Below are 18,284 nucleotides of genomic sequence, written 5' to 3'. Positions count from 1 at the left end.
TATAGTTGTGATGATGTTATATCATTATTAGTACTAGCGGTATCATTAACCAGAATGGTGGAGGTGGCATAGAATCGTCAATAGCACCACCTCCAGTCTGTTCAATCGCATTGGATGGACGTGCCATGAAATCCCCAAGGCTAGTTAGTATATCTTCCAGGGTGTTTGGGGATAGCTGATCAAGCCAGCCTGTATTCTCCTGTTACTGAATTTCTTTATGATGACCCGGTTTAAGTGCACTAGTACTATACTAACATCACCTAAATGTTCTCTCATAAATCTATCTGCCCATTCCGGGTCCTCCACCATGTCAATGTCACAAGTTAGATCCTCTAGCCTGGCCATGTCCTCATAAATTTCATTTAGAAAAGCTCTAAGCCGCTTCATATTATTAAGACCTATTGTATGTTCATATCTAAACTCCATTGGTGGTGCGGTGACTATTTCAGGTCGACTAGAATTGAATTATTAATGTCCTGATGATGCTGGCACTACTAATTCATTAGTCTATAGAAAAAGGGTTTATTTTCTAGGTGAAAAATCCATTATTTTTATGAAGTTTAAAAACTATGCCACTTTTTTTTACCCTCAAAACTTAATATCCCCCTCCTAGCATTATTTTAACTGAATACTTGCCTCCACCCCCAGAAAGTTCAGAAAGAAGCAATACCCTCTTTATCCTGAGGCATTTCAAGTCAGATATTTACCGGGGTATTAAATAAGTAGCATTTTTACACCTCCCTCAAAACTTAATTTCCCCTCGTAGCTTTATTTTAACTAAAAACTTGCCCCCTCACTTCCCATAAAGTAGCCAAAATAGAACTTAGTTTTTTTTAAATTACACTGAAAAAAAATGAACACCTAAAAAGCCCCCCCCCCGATAAATATTCGCTAGTTTGGTGTGGCATAGATAATGCAATGTTTTGACTAATAGCAAGTGGTTTTCTTTGACAAGCAAAAAAAAATTACATTATCTTTAGGTATCTCTGAGGGGACCAGAGAAATTTAATGCAGTGGTTGGGGTGGGGGATTAATATTATAGCGAAAATAACATTTTAATATCTCTGACACACAGACACTTTTACAGTGTTGAAAAAATTGCGAAAAGAAAAAGCTAAAAAAAAAGTTGGAAAGAAATAGTTAGATATTTCAAACCAGGTAGAAAGTAGAGGTAAAAATGCTTACATTTCCAAATTCAGACTGCACTTGTGTGCCTGAAGGCCCCGGCAAAGCATGAAGGGGGGCAACCTCACGATCTTGAGTAGACGAGGTTGAGGCATTATGAGAAGCCATCCACTCTCTTTCCAGTTTTCTGCCAGGTTGCATAGAGGTTTGAGCAGGTAGCGCAGAGCTGACACTGGCGTGAGAGGCTCCGGGCATTAAAAGTTGAGTGGTCAATGGGTGGCCCAGAGCATGTGTAAAGGTACCAGAATATCTTATGATGGAAAACCTTGCAGCTTGCATCGGTGTGGCATCGTTCCCTCTTGCTCTCTTTTCAGGGGGAGAGTATTTGTCGGAATCCTCCTCCTTAAAATAGAAGAAAAATTTAGTATATGATAATAATATTAGTGAAGAAAGGAAATTAGTGAAAGATTTTTATAAAAGCCTCTTAATCATCTACAAAATCCATGAATTCGAAAATAAGTGCATTTAAAATGCTCCACCCCTTCCTTTCCATGAAGGTAAAACATTGAAGATTTAATTGAAAAATTATTTGCTTTCATCAAAGACATTAGAAAATGGAACACTCCTCTCGTTAGGTGTAATTGTCTGCAAAAGCAAGGATTTATTTAATTTAGAGAACAAGAGACAGACATCTACTTTTGTCAGCCCTCCCCCCCTAAAGTAAAGTGTTTTATTTAGAGACGATAACTATCAGATTTGAAAACCATAGTTTTCTCTCCCCCCTCTCTGGTTTGTATATAAAACACTATCAAAAGACAGCTACAGAAAAGTGAATAAAATTGAACAGTATAGTACTCTTTGCGTCTAACATTTACATAATTTCCAATCTCCTAAATATATCTTTTAATTTTGCAAATGATTCACCCATTTTTCAAATTGTTTAGAATTACGTAAAGCTTGTACCCATAATAATTTCCGTTCCTATCTCGCATCCGTTGTGTTCTTAATTCAGATAATGCGCGTACGAAGGTTTTAAAAAAAAAAAATACAATTTCAACTATTATTTTATTCAAAATATTAATAGGGGGCACCCCTTCCTCCAACTCCTCTTTTTTTCTCTACAACAATTACCTCCTTTTGTAAATAGACACGTGTACATACAATGCTCGTCTCATTAAGTTTGCTTAAAGCGAACTGAAATGTAATATCACGAGAAAAAAGCTTTCCAATTAAAACGGCTGCTCTGAACAGATGAATCATCATAGCTAGCATATTTACATAAAGTTCAATTTTCTGTGTGAAACTCAAAATGATAGATACATCTGTATGGAACTCATAATGCTAGGAAATAAAAAAAGGTTATATTAGTCGACGAATAAAGTATATTTACTTACCAATATAATTCTTTTATTGTCCATTAGAATGAGTGAATTGATTCTTTAGGTTTATTAGAACTTCTATTAATCAAATGACACAGAATGAACAATTCGTTCAATATATATAGCAAAAAAAAGAAAAAAAAAGAAGCTTGATTATAACCAACTGTAAACCGGTATTTCTAGAATGAGATTTGCCCCTAAAAAATAGGTGTTGCCTCAAAAACCAGTCTGCTTGCGTTATATAATCTCAATTATACTCTCAAAACGTGTTTGTTCACTTTATAGATATATAATATAAAAGGTTTGGTCGCTTTTTGCAATGTGCACGTCAAACTGCACTGTATATTCTTGTAGGCGTGAAACTGCACTGTATATTCTTGTAGGGTTGAAATCAGCACTGTATATTCTTGTAGGTGTGAAACTGCAATGCATATTCTTCTAGGGTTGATATCAGCACTGTATATTCTTGTAGGTGTGAAACTGCACTGTATATTCTTGTAGGGTTGATATCTATTATATAGATACTACTCACGCCCCCTTTTTCCCCAAAGACATCCGATGAAAATTCTGATATAGCTACTTGATTCACCATAGTTTAAAGGCCCAATAACTATGCCTCTGAGGATGACATAACCCTCCCCCCCCCAGCAACTCCTGAAAAAAGGGCAATAAGTTATGCAATCTGCCCATTGTTTATATAGTATTTGTTATTTGGAAATGCTAGTACACTTTCCAGGGAGAATTTTCTGTGGGGGGAGGGGATTTTCCATGGGTGGAATTTTTCCTAGGAAGGAATATTTTGACTGGGTCCTACCATTTCGGCGAACCGTCACAAGCACAAAACGTCATAACATTGAACGCTTTGTTATGACGCCTTCCCTATTTTTACAAGCAAACTCTCTGTTTCTCTGTTGTGAAACTCTTTGACCTTAGGAATAGACAGATGTAGCATTTTCAGCGGTTTTAGAGCATAGACATTCGAACTACATGCTAGTTTTTTTTTGTCCAAAAAGGCAGCGTTTTGTTGGCCAACACTTTACATTTTCTTGGTCAATATGCTCTGACAAAATAAGTTGCCAAGCAAAGCCATTTCTAAAAATCCACCGTTAAAACAATCGGTTTTTGTTAGAATTTTCAAATTGAGATAAGTGAGAATAAAAAAAAAGAAAAGAAAAACACGTTTAAAAGATGGCGTAAAATAAACCCGTATTGATAAAATACAGGCGTTCAGTCCAAGTAGCACAACGTCTTAATGCCTATAAGACAAAAGCTACGCAATAAACCGTTGTATTGATTAGTGACACTCAAAATAGACCCGGATTGTTTTTTTCCAATCAGCTTCAACTTCTTGTGTATATCTAGCCTACTGGCAAACCCATATGAGAGGCAAAAAATCAATTAGGTTGTATCGATTCGTGAAAACAGACCGAACATTGTTTGTCCAATTGACTTGAAACTTCTAGATTGAACAGCTGTTTGACGAGAGACTTTAACGAGGACAAAACCATTTGGAAGAAACCATTGTTGGGGAAAATTGTCCATTCCAAGCAGCAATCAGGTTTCGAAATGATGTCATACAATGTAAAAAGCTCTTAAAAAGAGCGTTAATCTATAATAATTCCTTTATTTAAAACTGGCATAAATAAACGTGCATTGAAGATACTTGCAAAACTTGCAAAAATGCCAAGTTTATCCCATCCCTTTACCTCTACCCAAAATATAATTCTTTTAACAGGCAGCTGTTTGAGGTAGTTAAAAATTACGAGAAGGATTTTTAGGCAAACATTGACAATTGACTGTATTTACCATGGCCATATCCAGGGGGGGCAGCTAAATTTGACCCCCTCCCATCGATATTTTTCTTCAGGTCGTAAAAAAGTAACATGTCAAAAGTTTTTGTTTCGTTTTCTAAAGTTTTTTTTTTTTATTTGACCCGAACAAAAATCCTGGATACTGCCTCGGTATTGATAATGACTTAGCAGAGACATTAAGCAAGATTTATATCAACGTAATGCTGACTAATAATAAACTTTATAACACACGCCAGAATATTTTAACATTGGGTTTAAGACTTTCTCACTGACTAAAACTGGTATTGATTAAGTATTATCAGTAAACGTTTTTAGAGGCATTTCACAGTTGAACAGGTGCGTTTTGGCATTTTCATAAATCGTTGTTATCTGGCATAACAGGCGTATACTTTCTAAAAGTCGCCTCTGAAATTACGCTCAAGGGCATACCTAAGATTTTGTTCGGGGGGGGGGGGCAAAAACTTCGGGTTGGGAGGGGGTCAAACCTGGTAACCCCCCCCCCCCCCCCGATACGGCTTTGATTAAGCTTCTGAGATAATTACCAAAAATTAGGATCAAAGTTGTCAAAATATCAAAGGAAGGATGAACAAGACAATGTGCCTTCAATCCCATTTTGATAATGCTAATCTAATTCCTTGCTGATTCTTCCCTTGAGAACACGTTATCAAACTATGTTCGGCATTTATATCAGAAGATTGACAACGCCAGAAGCGACCTTTAAACGTAACAGTATGCAAATTGTATGTATTCAATTATTAATTCACGAGAAATAATTTTTTTTGTAGACGATACCCCAAATGTTGTTGTGGCAAGTTTAAAGCAGCGATAACAGTATATACCAAGGTACCACTTTGCGCAGGCCCCCGTACCAAACAGGTTTTTCTGGTAGGTAAACAGGTCATTACACTCGGTCATTACACTCTTTGTCAAGAGGATTTGCGTAATTTCAAAGTTCAGTGTCTTTTTTAGTGGTAAACCAAAAAACCGATGTCTCTTTTTACCCGCCAATTATTTTTGTATATATTCAGATTTCATATTTGATTCTCCATCAGTTTTGAATAGTTTATATTCGAGATAGCATTACAGGAATTTTTTGTAAAAAGCATTTACATAGAAAAATGGATAATTCTATGCAATTTTTGGTGAGTAAAAAATATTCTCATTATTATATTAAAAAGAAATTGTCTTGTCATTAAGTTAAGGAAGAAATTCTTACCTTACACTAGAACTAAGGTTACTTATCTACTTAGAAGCCTGCTGTTTTTAGGAGCTGAAAAAACCTCTAATTCTCTTATAGGTTGAAATTTACGGTGTGATTTTTTATCAAGATCAATGGGTCTTTTAGATGTTTTTAAAAAAAAGTGCTTAGCTTTCGATCGGCAATTTGGGATTAGAATAAAATGTTGATTTTTTAATGTATTGATTGTTACAAAAGCTTCCTTTTTATCAAGATCAATGACCCTTTTTTTTTAGGGGTGTTTTTGAAAATACTTCCAGGCCAGTCTTTTTTTTTGCAGACTGGCCTGGAAGTATTTTCAAAAACACCCCTAAAAAAAAGGGTCATTGATCTTGATAAAAAGGAAGCTTTTGTAACAATTAATACATTTAAAAATCAATATTTTATTCTAATCCCTAATTACCGATCGAAAGTTAAGCACTTTTTTCAAAAAACATCTAAAAGACCCATTGATCTCGATAAAAAATCACACCGTAAATGTCAACCTATAAGAGAATTAGAGGTTTTTTCAGCTCCTAAAAACAACAGGCTTCTAAGTAGATAAGTACCCTTAGTTCTAGTGTAAGGAAAGAATTTCTTCCTTAACTTAATGACAAGACAATTTCTTTTTAATATAATAATGAGAATATTTTTTACTCACCAAAAATTGCTTAGAATTATCCATTTTTCTATGTAAATGCTTTTTACAAAAAATACCTGTAATGCTATCTCAAATATAAACTATTCAAAACTGATGGAGAATCAAATATGAAATCTGAATATATACAAAAATAATTGGCGGGTAAAAAGAGACAACGGTTTTTTGGTTTACCACTAAAAAAAAGACACTGAACTTTGAAATTACGCAAATCCTCTTGACAAAGAGTGTAATGACCGAGTGTAATGACCTGTTTACCTACCAGAAAAACCTGTTTGGTACGGAGGTCTGCGCAAAGTGGTACCATGGTATATACTGATAACTTAACCATTTTGTTATACGTTTGCCACTTACTGTGCGATCTAAGCACCTCATGGGTCGTTATGGTGCACCACCAATTTATCCTCGCTTGGCATCGCGCAAGCAAAGATCAGTCAGGATGCTAGTTTACGGTTGGGCCCAAATAATATTCTTATCCGATTTATTTTTATCGGTGATTATTTTTGTAGTTAGATTTTTTGTTGTCGTTGTTCTTTCTTTTTTTTGCGTTACTCCACTATTTACATTTATTGCACAGTGGGTTACAAATAAATTATTATTATTATCATTATTAAATCAGTGTTATTTTTCATTCCTGCTAATACAGTAAAAGACCTTGGAATTGATTTGACACCAACTTTGAATGTAAACAGTGCTCTTCTGTAGTAACCACATTGCGTTATTGCATGACGGAAATAAATACAGGTACAGCGGTGTGTAAATAACCTGACTTTTAGTGGTTATTTTTCCTAAAGAATTTTCACTGTCATACCATGCTTCGTTGTTCCAGGTAATAAGTTTTTTACTAAAATTAGAGTGATTTGACGTACGCCATAATACACACACATAAAAGTTAAAGTTAGGTTAAATTTGGTGACAAAAATCAGAAATGGGTTAAAAACCTAACCTGACTAAACATGATCTAACCTAACTTAACCTGTCATCATCAAACCTTGCATTAAACTGAAAAAGTTGGCTGGCAACGCTGACTAAATCCAAGGAGAAAAAAAAAGGTATTTTCAGACATTCACCGTGAATGTCGACATTTATGAATTTCGGACTGCCACGGTAATATATATTTATTAACTTACCAGTCGCGCGTAGCTGCAACCTTAAAAAAAAGAAGGAAAGTCCCCCCATCCACAAACTTCCTCTTTGTGGAAACACCCTCCACACAACCTCCACAGAAAATCCCCCCACGGAAGATCCTCCCCCCCCTAGAAAGTCCCTCCTTTCCCCGCTGAAAATTCTACCACTTATTAATAATGATCATATTAAAAAAAAAATAGTATTCGAAAATTTTCGCCCGGGAAATTGTCCCTGCAGAAAATTCCCGCACCTCCCCTCAAAAATGCCTTTCATTCATAAAAAAAATAATGCGCTGAATCGATAAATGCGAATATCGACTTTTTTCAAACGTCATGCTTTCCACAGTAGAGTTAATCCCAGATTCAGGGTCGCCACCCGGTGAAAAAAAACACTAGACTTAGGTACATTTTTTTTTATCTATATATTTTCTTCAATAATCTAGTGATTTATGTGCTGGTTTAGTTGTCTTTTTACGCAATATAAAAAATCAATAGAAATAGTGATAATTCACTAGGGGTGGGAACCCTGCCCAGACTGAATAAACTTGTCCTTTACCCTACATTCATACAGATGACATAACTAATGTATTTTTATTACATGTGCCAATATTCGGAAGACGTACAAATCAAATTAATTTTAACATAGAAAATCCCCCCTCCCCTCCTTAAAATTCCCCCACGGAAAATTTTTCCCACATGTAGAATAGCAAGACTGTTTTTAAGTTTGAAAAGTACTTTTCAACACTAAATTCAGAGAGTTTACAAAATAATAAGAAATGTTATAGTTCAGAAAGTGCGATAGTTAACGGAATCCATAATTAACTAACTTATTAATTGAATATCCAGAAAATGTGAATAATATGACAGAAGGGACTGCCAATTATTTGTGCTGAGGGGTCTCTAATTTCGTCAGAGTCAAAAATATTAAGAGGGCCTGGGGGGGGGGGGTGAGGATGTTATACCTAGAACCTTCACAAGAGCTCAGAAACATCTTAATTTTTTGGCAATTGGATGATCAGTGCAGTAATGCACTTAGGACAGACACACATACATTCGATTATATATATATATATATATATATATATATATATATATATATATATATATATATATATATATATATATATATATATATATATATATTATTAAATTTTGGAAAATGTTAAAAATAGAGAAAATACTTTCAGACTTACGGCAATAGTTATCGATCTTAATCATACCTAATTCCAACGGCTTTTTAATTCTAAATTTCAAAATTAATTCAATGTTACTGAAACAAATCGGCTGCCGTCAATCAAAAGGCGATATCTGACATAAAGTCGATTTTACAGGAGAACGAAAAAACAAAAAAAAGTTTGAAGCCTTAGAAAACATGATAGGAGGTGCCTGTTTTGCAAACAAATACATCAAATCTAGGTTTCAGAGCAAGACAAATTTGTTTGTTAAGGAAAAACTAGACAATTCTTTTTCGTTCTCGAGATAGTGCAGATATCGCCTTTTAACCTATTTATGGCGTCAACAAAAGGCGGTATCTGCAAGAGCACCACAGTAAATTCCATAAGAAAAACGAGATTACCGTTTTACAAAATGAATTTTAATTCAAAGCGAAACGCAGTTTCTAATGAGCGTATTTGCTTGCCAGCAACATCAGCTATGTCATGATGTAGAATAACCTTGTTTTCAGGTTGTAGTTTGGTCTTGGTCTTCGATGGTTTCTACTGCGCGAAAAAGCGCATCTCAGAGGAATACGTTAAGATCAAGTCAAACTACGGCACAAGCGTTTCCACAACATTGAATTCGTTTATTTTATAAAGGTAACAAAGATGATATTCATTTATGTTATAAAAAAGAAGAACAAAAGTCTACGTATTTTTACTCGTCTTCTGGTAGTTCACAGCCCTCGAATTCGTCAACCATGTCTTGCACGTTTGCTGTATGAATGTTCTTCCAGAAAGAACTTTTTCTTGTGTCTGCACTTTGGGGTACAAGTTTCATAAGGATATTTTTTTTTGTCCCTTGTAATCCCCCTTGGGACCGACAGCTTCTTAGGCAAACCTTTGCCTAGAACACTTTTGGCTTTCACTGTCAGAAAATCTACAGCTTTCAGTTCGTCGTCAAAATCATATCGATAATATAGTTTCGAATCTTTCTTTATGAAACTTGCCTGTACGATCTTTCTAAGTTGAATATCAACTGACTTTTTCCCAGACTTCTCATTCTTCCATTCGTAGAAATCGCTTATTTGGAGCTTTTTAACTCGGGTATTTTGTCTGGAATCCTGCATAACCTTTTTCAACTCGGGAAAGTCCTCAACAACCTGCTTCGCACGGATTTTCTTCTCTATCATGCCATGCAAGCTGTCAGCTGCCATGTGTGTGTGTCCCTTTGTCAGGAACTTGATGGAGATCTTCTCTGGACCCCATGATTCGTTTACAATGCGCACAAAAATGGAAAAGATTATCCAGTTCTTGTTCTGTGACGAGCAGTTATCGGCCCAGAATGTAAATTCTTTTGTATCCCGTAACTCATCCACAAGACCAGAAAAAGCAGAGGCGACAGCATCTACGGTTCTACCATATGTTGCTTCGTGTCATACTACACAGTATGCCACTTCTGGTGACAAGCCGGTGCGAGCACTAGAAACCGGTGGAACAAAAGTTTCATTGAAACACACTAGCCTGCTTGTGAAATGCGATTCTTTAACTGCTGGCTGTATTGGAAGAATTAGGACTTTTTGCATATCAACTGTAAACACTGCCTTCTCCTCGCCGTGTGGGTGATCAGCATCTTTGTCAAGTTCTTGTCTAGCTTTTTCTGCCTGGTTTCTATGCTCCTGTTGCTTCTCCCTTTCTTCGTCTGACACACTTTGCCTGGATTCTTTTATTTTGAAAAAGTAACAGATTTCACATACATCTGACCTTGGCATCTTGTTTGATATGTACCTTTCTTGCAAAACTCGAAGGTAAGAACTCTGACTACAACGCTGCTCGGGAAACTTTTCTCGAAAGTCAGCAAACATAGCTTCGAACGTACTATCTCTTGGGATATATCTCACATACGGACTGTTATACCTCCTGTAGTTGGGCTGACACGGTTTGAACGATTCTATATGCATACGTATAGCTTTGCGGTACATATCTACCTTTCTAGCACCTCATCTTTTTTCTGAAGGGAAAAATCCAACACCCTCGGTCTTTAGCTTTTCTCGATATCACCTCGATGACTTTTGGACTGGTGTAACTCAAAGTTGAAAAAAACGTCTTTTGGCACACTACCAACGTGAGTTCTCCAACAGCAAAAAGTAGGCGATGCACGAAACTGTAGTCTCTACATTTTATACATTTCGAGTCTTTCACGGTGATTTTTTTTGCGTGTCACTAACAAAAACGACTTGATGTATGCAGTTCTTTCTCTCTGGCTTAATTCTTAGAACTTGTCATAGATCTGTCTCCTCTGATCAATTGCAAATTATTTCCACTTTTTCTTACACTTTTCGGGGTTGCACCCATTCTCTATGAATGGATGTTTTTGCTTTTTCTCTTCAATCTGCTTTCTCCTTTTTTCTAAGACTTGTGTCTTCTTTTTTGTCACAAAAGCAGGTTCTTCAACATCTAGTATTTCTTGTCGTTCAACACTGGCGATAGAGACTTCACTCACAGGTAATAATGAGATAAGCTCGCCTTGTACATCAGTACTTTGTCTAGCTGCTCTTCGAACACTAGCACCTGTAGAATCAGAATCTTCTGATTCTCCATCTGGCTGATACTCACTTGCTGAGTTGGTCTCCAAGTCTTCGTCTGAATCAAGTAAATTTTGATTTAGGCTTTGTCTGGTATCTTCGTTACTACCTGCATGACGGTTAGATTGAGTGGACAAGTCTAAAACTATTTTACCGTCTCTGTCACTAAACTCACTCGTATCCGCATACATATCTTCTGTAGCGGTATCATGGTTTTCCGCAGGCATTTCTCTCCCCATGTCATAGTTTACTCCAATGTTCTCAGTCTCAAATTTTTCCAGCCAGTATTTGATAAACTGTATGCTCTCTAATTCAGGTGGAGCATCTGTTTGGTTCGCTGAAACTTTTTGTGGTGATGGATGGCTTGAGAATATTCCACTGATGGGTATTTCTTTTGGTATCACTGTTTCTTTGGGAATAATTCTGATGATTCTTTGTTTTTGGGACACGACAACAGGAGCTGCTTCCCTGTTATCCGCATGCATATCTGCTGTCGCTATTTCACTGCTGTAAGCGTGCATCTTTTTTGCCATCTCATTGTTTGTGTCTCTTTTGAGCTGTTTTGAGCTGCTTTGCGCATTGTGTTGAGCTGTTTCACTGACAAAAAAAGACATTTTTATCAGCAGAAAATACAAAGAACAAACAGCATAAAGCAGAGGGGTCCCGAAAGTTTTTGGACCATCGGTCGGATTTCGGAAGGGAAGGGATTGCATACCGGATTAACACCTAGTCGATTAACCATCAGCCAGATCTCAGCACAGCCATGGAACCGCGAGAGCTTTTGAAGGTACAAATTGCAAAAACGGTGGATTCGAATGGCTTTCCCGACTGAAGGCTAGTTTTGTCTTGTTTCGAATGATTCAATTATTTGACCCGGACGGATACAATGTCAGATTTTATTTGAGAGCGCAGAGTCCTGACAGGAGACAGATCCCCAAATATATAGATACTGCCTGAGTGCTGCAGACATGCATTGATTGCTTCTAGTGTGGACAGGGTTTGGCAATGTAAAAAAAATGTAACGTAACGTTTACATGTAAAATATGATTTTTTATACCAGTGAAAAAAATATTTTTTACATTAAATTTTTACATGTAAAGCATATACCTCAGTCATAAATGTTTTCGAGGCCAAAACTGGATAAAACGCTTTTGTTATTTGTTACATTTTAACACGTAAAAGAAAAAAAAATCCATTTAAAGTGCCAACCCTGACTGTGGACATGCACAGGACATGCATCCCTGGAGTACCCCAAAATAGTGGGTACTCTACCCCATAAACAGCTAGTGGCTCTGACTGGGAAAGATCCTGTTTTCGTCAGATTTTAACAGAGTTCAGGTTCTTCTTAAATAGCCTCAAAATGTATAGTAGCTTACACTGCTGAAGAAATAAAAAGAAACAAAACATTTGCCAAACAAGCAATAAAGTGGTCTGACAACAGCAAACCATCTGCAAAACGAACCCCCAGAACAGCTATGACGCAAAACCTGCATCAGAATTGCAAACTAGAAACTTAAACTGACCTATCCTACTAGCTGATTCCCTTGCTGGGGTCAAATCTCTGCAAATTTCAAAAGAATTCCTTTTACAGGTACACAGTCCTAACAAGCCAATTACCCTTATCTTTCTCTCGCAATCTTAAGGGCCTCTTTCAACAAGAAATTGCCACGGCTCATGATTCTGCTCTTCAGTTTTACGGAATCTTTTCTTCTACATAGCCTTGAATGTGATGAAAGGTTAGCCTTATTTGGCGATATCTGCTCTTGCGCTGGAAGTAAAAGCAAAAATCTAAAAGACGATATCTGCCGGTGCAGATATCGCATTTTGAGTCACAAGAGAATACAAGTTTTCCAGATAACGCCAAATAAAACTACACGCTATCTTGGCTATTTTTGTATAGATCACGTGTTTGACTCGACCAACTGATAGAGCGGAGTGTCTTTACTTGGCATACGCAGAAATCTCAATTTCGCTCGTCATGTCAGATATCGCCTTTTGATTGACGGCAGCCGAAATGGGAAAACAAAGGAAAAATTTACTAGCAGTCCAATGGAACTAACTAAAGCCTTTACCAGTTTCTTTCGAAATCTTTTTCCTTAATTTTTAACAAAATTAAGTCTACAAGCAAGTTTACTCTATCAATTCCTGGACGCGATGATGAGGAACAGATAGAAAATGACACATACCAACTGGATCCGATGAATCGGTGATAATAACATCGAATTCCCCGCTGTGTTTCTTAATGAATTCAAATCCATCGCCAACATGAAGATGAAATTTGGGGCTTTCAAATCCTTTTGCCATAAACGGAAGATATTTTTTAGACACTTCTATAACCCTACCATCAATTTCACATTGATGAATGGACTCAACTGAAGGATGTTTGGCCACTTCTCTTGCTACGCCCCCATCTCCTCCACCAACTATCAGAACCTGAAATAGATCAAAATAAATAAGACTTCTAAAATAAATTGTATTAGTTTTATGTTCCTAGACGTACTCAATAGACTACGGTTCAAACTGTTCAAAGCTATCTGGTGGAGCAAGAGTATGGGAAATATATAAGAGTGGAAGCTGGCGCTACTGGAAAATAACAATCGACAACACCATCTATCATATGGCGAATTGGTTTGACCCAAGATTACTGCTGCATCTTCTTCTCCGGCATTTTAACTTGCATACTTATCTTTTCAGATACATTAAACTGCAGTGGAGGGTAAAGAAACCAGAGTTCTGTCCTTTGTTGGTCAGCTTAAAGTTAACTTGGAGCTATCTTATGCAGGCTGGTATTTGACTTTTTGAAAATAAAAATGATGATTAATCATTCCTTATCGACAAATTTCCCCTTCAATCCAATGGCACTGGAGGCTGATCATATCAAATTGACTATTTTTTTATTTTATTTTCTACTTTTTGATAAAGTTGCCAAACACTATACTGGAAATGGCACTAGTAGTATTTAGTCCCTACCTTCTCATCTCAAATCGTCAAAAACTCAACTCTTATATGTTACATGTTTGTGTGTCCTTATGTGTTATATATTTGTGTATTCTTATATGTTATATGTTTGTGGCACTGAAGGAGTGGCAAACCTCAACATAAAATTCGTCAAGAAACTGACAAAGCTTCGGTCTGCTGCGTTGGCCTCAGGTAGCTTTGTCATGGGGTGATCTTTCCTTCTTTTCAAAGCCAGATAGATGAGTTAGAACTAATAAATGCGGGAAATCGATACGAGAGGGAACGTACCTCCAATCAATAAGACACAATCAACACAATATAGCGTAAACCCCTAAAGCTACCAATAAGAAACATATAAAAAAATATTTTTGTGTTGATTACCCTGGATACACATACACAAGACTTTTTTTTATAGAAATATCACAATAAAAAAATTCGACTTGAAAATCACATGCTAGCACGATAGTTATTAAGGGAGATCACACTGGACCATTATTTGCATCTAATTTTAAGTGGCAAAGGTCTCAGAAGGTTAAAATGGTGCTCCTAAATTCTAGATAAAGAAAACTTGTGGCATTATACCATCTTCATGAGAGGACTAAAAAAGTAAAATATCAGGAGCACAAGGTATAGTAAAATGCTAGATGATGGACTTTTGGCTATTTTGGATGGTCTCAAGGTCGTCAGTTAGAGGGGAGGCTATTGCTATATTTTTTGCTCCTTCTCCCCTAGATTTTGAAACAAAGCCTTTTTTTCCTCTCAAGCCACTTTCGACTCTAAAAATACACTATACCTTTCAAATTCCAACTGAATGAACCCCGTCCAAAGTTTTTACAACCACTCATTCCTTACACGTTTCATCTTAGGTCTATTTGTCCCTGAAAATCAATTTTCTGAAACAATTCTTTTGGTTCTTTCGAAATTATGAAGTTTTAAGGACAGTATCACATTTTTTCAATTTCACCTCTTCCTACCGCAAAAATAGAAAAGCAAAACTAATTGGTTATATTTGACAAACCTTTTGGGTCGCAAAAATTCATATATTAGCAACATGCTGATTCCCAAAGGCAGGTATATCTTTAAAGGAAAGCTACAAACTCTTAAGCTTTTTTGTGCCTTTTTAGTTGTTTTTTTTTTTGCTGATTTTTCACCCACGATTCTTTTTTTCTAAATTTGGCACCATCCACTAACAACAACTTCAAAACTGCCTATGGAGGTCTTTTTCATTGAGAACGGAATCACGATTTTTCATAGCTTATAAGACATATACGGCAGAGTAAGTTTCAACTTAACCAGTTCAAACAGCCAAATTTTATTGTTACCTGTCCTTGGTACTTTATTATCTTTCTTGAAATGAATATTATTCCTTCATCTCTTTCATGCTTTCGTTAATTGTCACTTTTTATATTATTAGTTGTATCTTTTATTCCTGCTTCTTTGTGATTCATTTTCAGCTTTTTGTTTTCAGTTTTTGTGATGCTTCTTAATGATGGGATGACTCGGAACTATTTCTGATTGTGACTCTACATCACAGTTCCAATTCTAACCCTAATGCCCCACTCTTTTGTTGAACAATGAAAACGACTCCTAACCTATCTCATTGAAAGTGGTCAAGATCATATTCAAGTTGAGAACAATGGGAAAGGGATTGAAATTCAGGGCAAGAGCTATAATCTACTTGATTTAATCTATGATATGATTACAAATCGTAAAGGACTATTATCATTTGACGCTCATCTATACAACTTTCTAAATACATTAAACTCTATGTATACAAAATTCGCCAAAAGTCTTATTAGCAACAGACAAATTCTAAAAAAATTAAATGAACATTCATCAACATCAACAACAACAACAACGACATTAAAACATGAAGAAGAAGAAGAAGAAGAAGATTTTAAATCAATATTGGAAAATACTAGCACACCTAGTGGAAAAAACTTGACAATGGTGGCGAGGAAAAAGCGAAAACGTATCATGTCACCATCACCATCCATCACCACCATCTATTGCACATTGAATAATACACCGGCTTTTATTCATGATTTATATAACATCATTACTATTTATTTTCAACGACCACATTGATCTTTATCAAGCTCTAAGACAATGTCATTTTACCAATCTGCTTTGAATTCAAATGACGCTTTTCAACCGGAGTAGCCCCAAAACACGATTGTCAAGAAGAAAAATAAATACAATTTGAGCTGGACTTTCCGATTTAGTAGGGAAACCTACGTTTTTGAAAAGGAGACGTACTAGGATTCCCAAAAAAGTCTTTAATAAGCGAAAACCCTGGATACAAAACCAATAACTTATCGTTTGCGTGATACCAAAGATGAAGAAATTTTCGGCGGATTTTATGACTATGAACTACAAAAGGTTAAAAATAATAGTGAAATCTATCAAATTGAAAAGATATTAGAGACTCGTACTCGCAGAGGTAAGAAACAGTTACTTGTTCGGTGGCTAGGATACAACTCTGATTTTGATTCTTGGATCAGTGTTGAAGATATTGACAATGCCCAATGATTTCTATGTAACTTTTATGTCCAACGTTTCTGATCCTCTCTACAATGACTTGAATACGACAAGTGATTTTTGGACAAAAATCTCCCCCGCCATCAAATTTGACGGTGCGTATGAAGTGGCTCTTGTCTACTGTATTCTCAAAAATACCTATGACATCCTGAGAAAGGATCGTGTGTATGATATAAAAGTTATACCATTCGACTGGACACTCTTTGTCGACTATGAATGGGTTGAAGCACTTAAATCTAGCGAATATGCACATGCTAAATTGAAATATATTGAATACGATAATATGACAGATTTGTGTCGTACAATCAATAGAAAAATCTCATATCGTAGGAATGGTAATTTTCCATTTTAATTATTCATTGGAACACGATAGAATTTACATTACCTCACCTGTTGACACTGAAATAATTATTCTCAATGATAATTTGAGAGACGTTCTTGGCTTTAAACAGAATATGATCAATGGGGAAAATGCTGGCACTGTTTACGGGATGAATCAAGTTATTTTTGATGATTATCCACCTGGTTTTGCTTCAGACTCTTGCATATTTCTCTATGCATCCTTTGTGGAAACATCGAGAGTCGGTAATTCAAATGTCCCCCTCCTACGTGTTCTTGAACGAACAACATCTCATGAACTTGTTCATCAATATAATATAAAGCATCTTCAGTATGTTCCTATAAACACTTCGTATTTGGAACTCTGCCAATTAACACTAAGAAGTGATTTGGGTGATCCTCTAGCAATAACAAAAGGCTTAGCAGTGAGTACTTGTAATTTTTGACCCATTGTTGTTGATAACACAATCACCTAGAATGAACAATGGAAGAATTCTTTTTGTTTGCCATGATATCAATTGTTCTGTTAATTATTTGAATCCAGTTCAAATAGGCACTGAATTGGAATACTACAAGGGGCGTACTAGGACATCTAATGCTGACCGAAGTTTATTTATATGGAGAATATTCACTTTTCCAGCAAAACATAGTTGCTCCTCCTGCTTAAACTTGCTTAATGATATAACGTATCTAGCATAAATACTGTCCCATTCAAGGCATAGTCTACAGCCAGCGGTTATTTCAACAGCCCCATTGGGTACTCGTATATCGTTGCTGCTACTGTCGGCTCCATCATTAATCTCCAGTAATGTAAATGCACCACTCACTTTTTCTCTAGTAATATCCTCTCAAATAAACTATTTTTTCTGAATTCAATTCTCTTACTAATATGAATTGTAGTGAAAACCATTCCTTTTATTCAAACCCCAACCACAAATCAAGTTATCGTATATTGAACAACCTCTAATTGGCTCATAAACAATGTCTAAGTCAAACGATACACTCATTGTGCAATTCTTATCAAAAAAAAAAACCTTGGCAGCTTTTCAAAATGTTCACGTGTAAATACAGTGTCAAAGACATGGGTTTTTCTTGCGCAATTCCAATGTATATTTTCATGTAGGTTTTCAATCTATTACACTTTTGACCATATTCTTGTAGGGTTGAATGTACGGTTGAAATGTACTGTTGAAACTGTGCAATAGGTTACTACTAATAAATATACGTAACTTACGATTTAACTTACGTAACGAACTTCTATATTCATATATTTGTAATACGTATATTAGGGGGTTCGCTCCCTAGTCAATACCTTGCTCTTTAAGCGAAAGTTCGAATTTTATTCCAATTCTTTAAAAATGACCGCTTAATCACAAAGGCCGGTAATAAGA

The 18,284-nt window shown here is 36.1% G+C and overlaps 2 protein-coding genes across 2 annotated transcripts in view; one reads left to right on the top strand and one right to left on the bottom strand.

The window, feature by feature from the left end:
• Nucleotides 1-18,284, top strand: part of LOC148954218 (prostamide/prostaglandin F synthase-like) — a 516,813-nt gene that overhangs the window by 85,433 nt on the left and 413,096 nt on the right. The gene's annotated exons all lie outside the window — the stretch shown is intronic.
• SpdS (Spermidine Synthase) overlaps nucleotides 1-18,284 on the bottom strand; it is a 108,259-nt gene that overhangs the window by 21,033 nt on the left and 68,942 nt on the right. The window contains exon 3 of the mRNA XM_089086986.1: nucleotides 13,242-13,488. Within this exon, the coding sequence (XP_088943112.1) occupies nucleotides 13,242-13,488 (247 nt within the window). The remainder of the gene's footprint in view (nucleotides 1-13,241; nucleotides 13,489-18,284) is intronic.

This window comes from Artemia sp. Qi Xiang Cuo, chromosome 3, assembly GCF_049724085.1.
Source record: "Artemia sp. Qi Xiang Cuo chromosome 3, ASM4972408v1, whole genome shotgun sequence".
Lineage (NCBI taxonomy): Eukaryota > Metazoa > Arthropoda > Branchiopoda > Anostraca > Artemiidae > Artemia > Artemia sp. Qi Xiang Cuo.
This window is presented reverse-complemented; position numbering and strand designations above follow the sequence as displayed.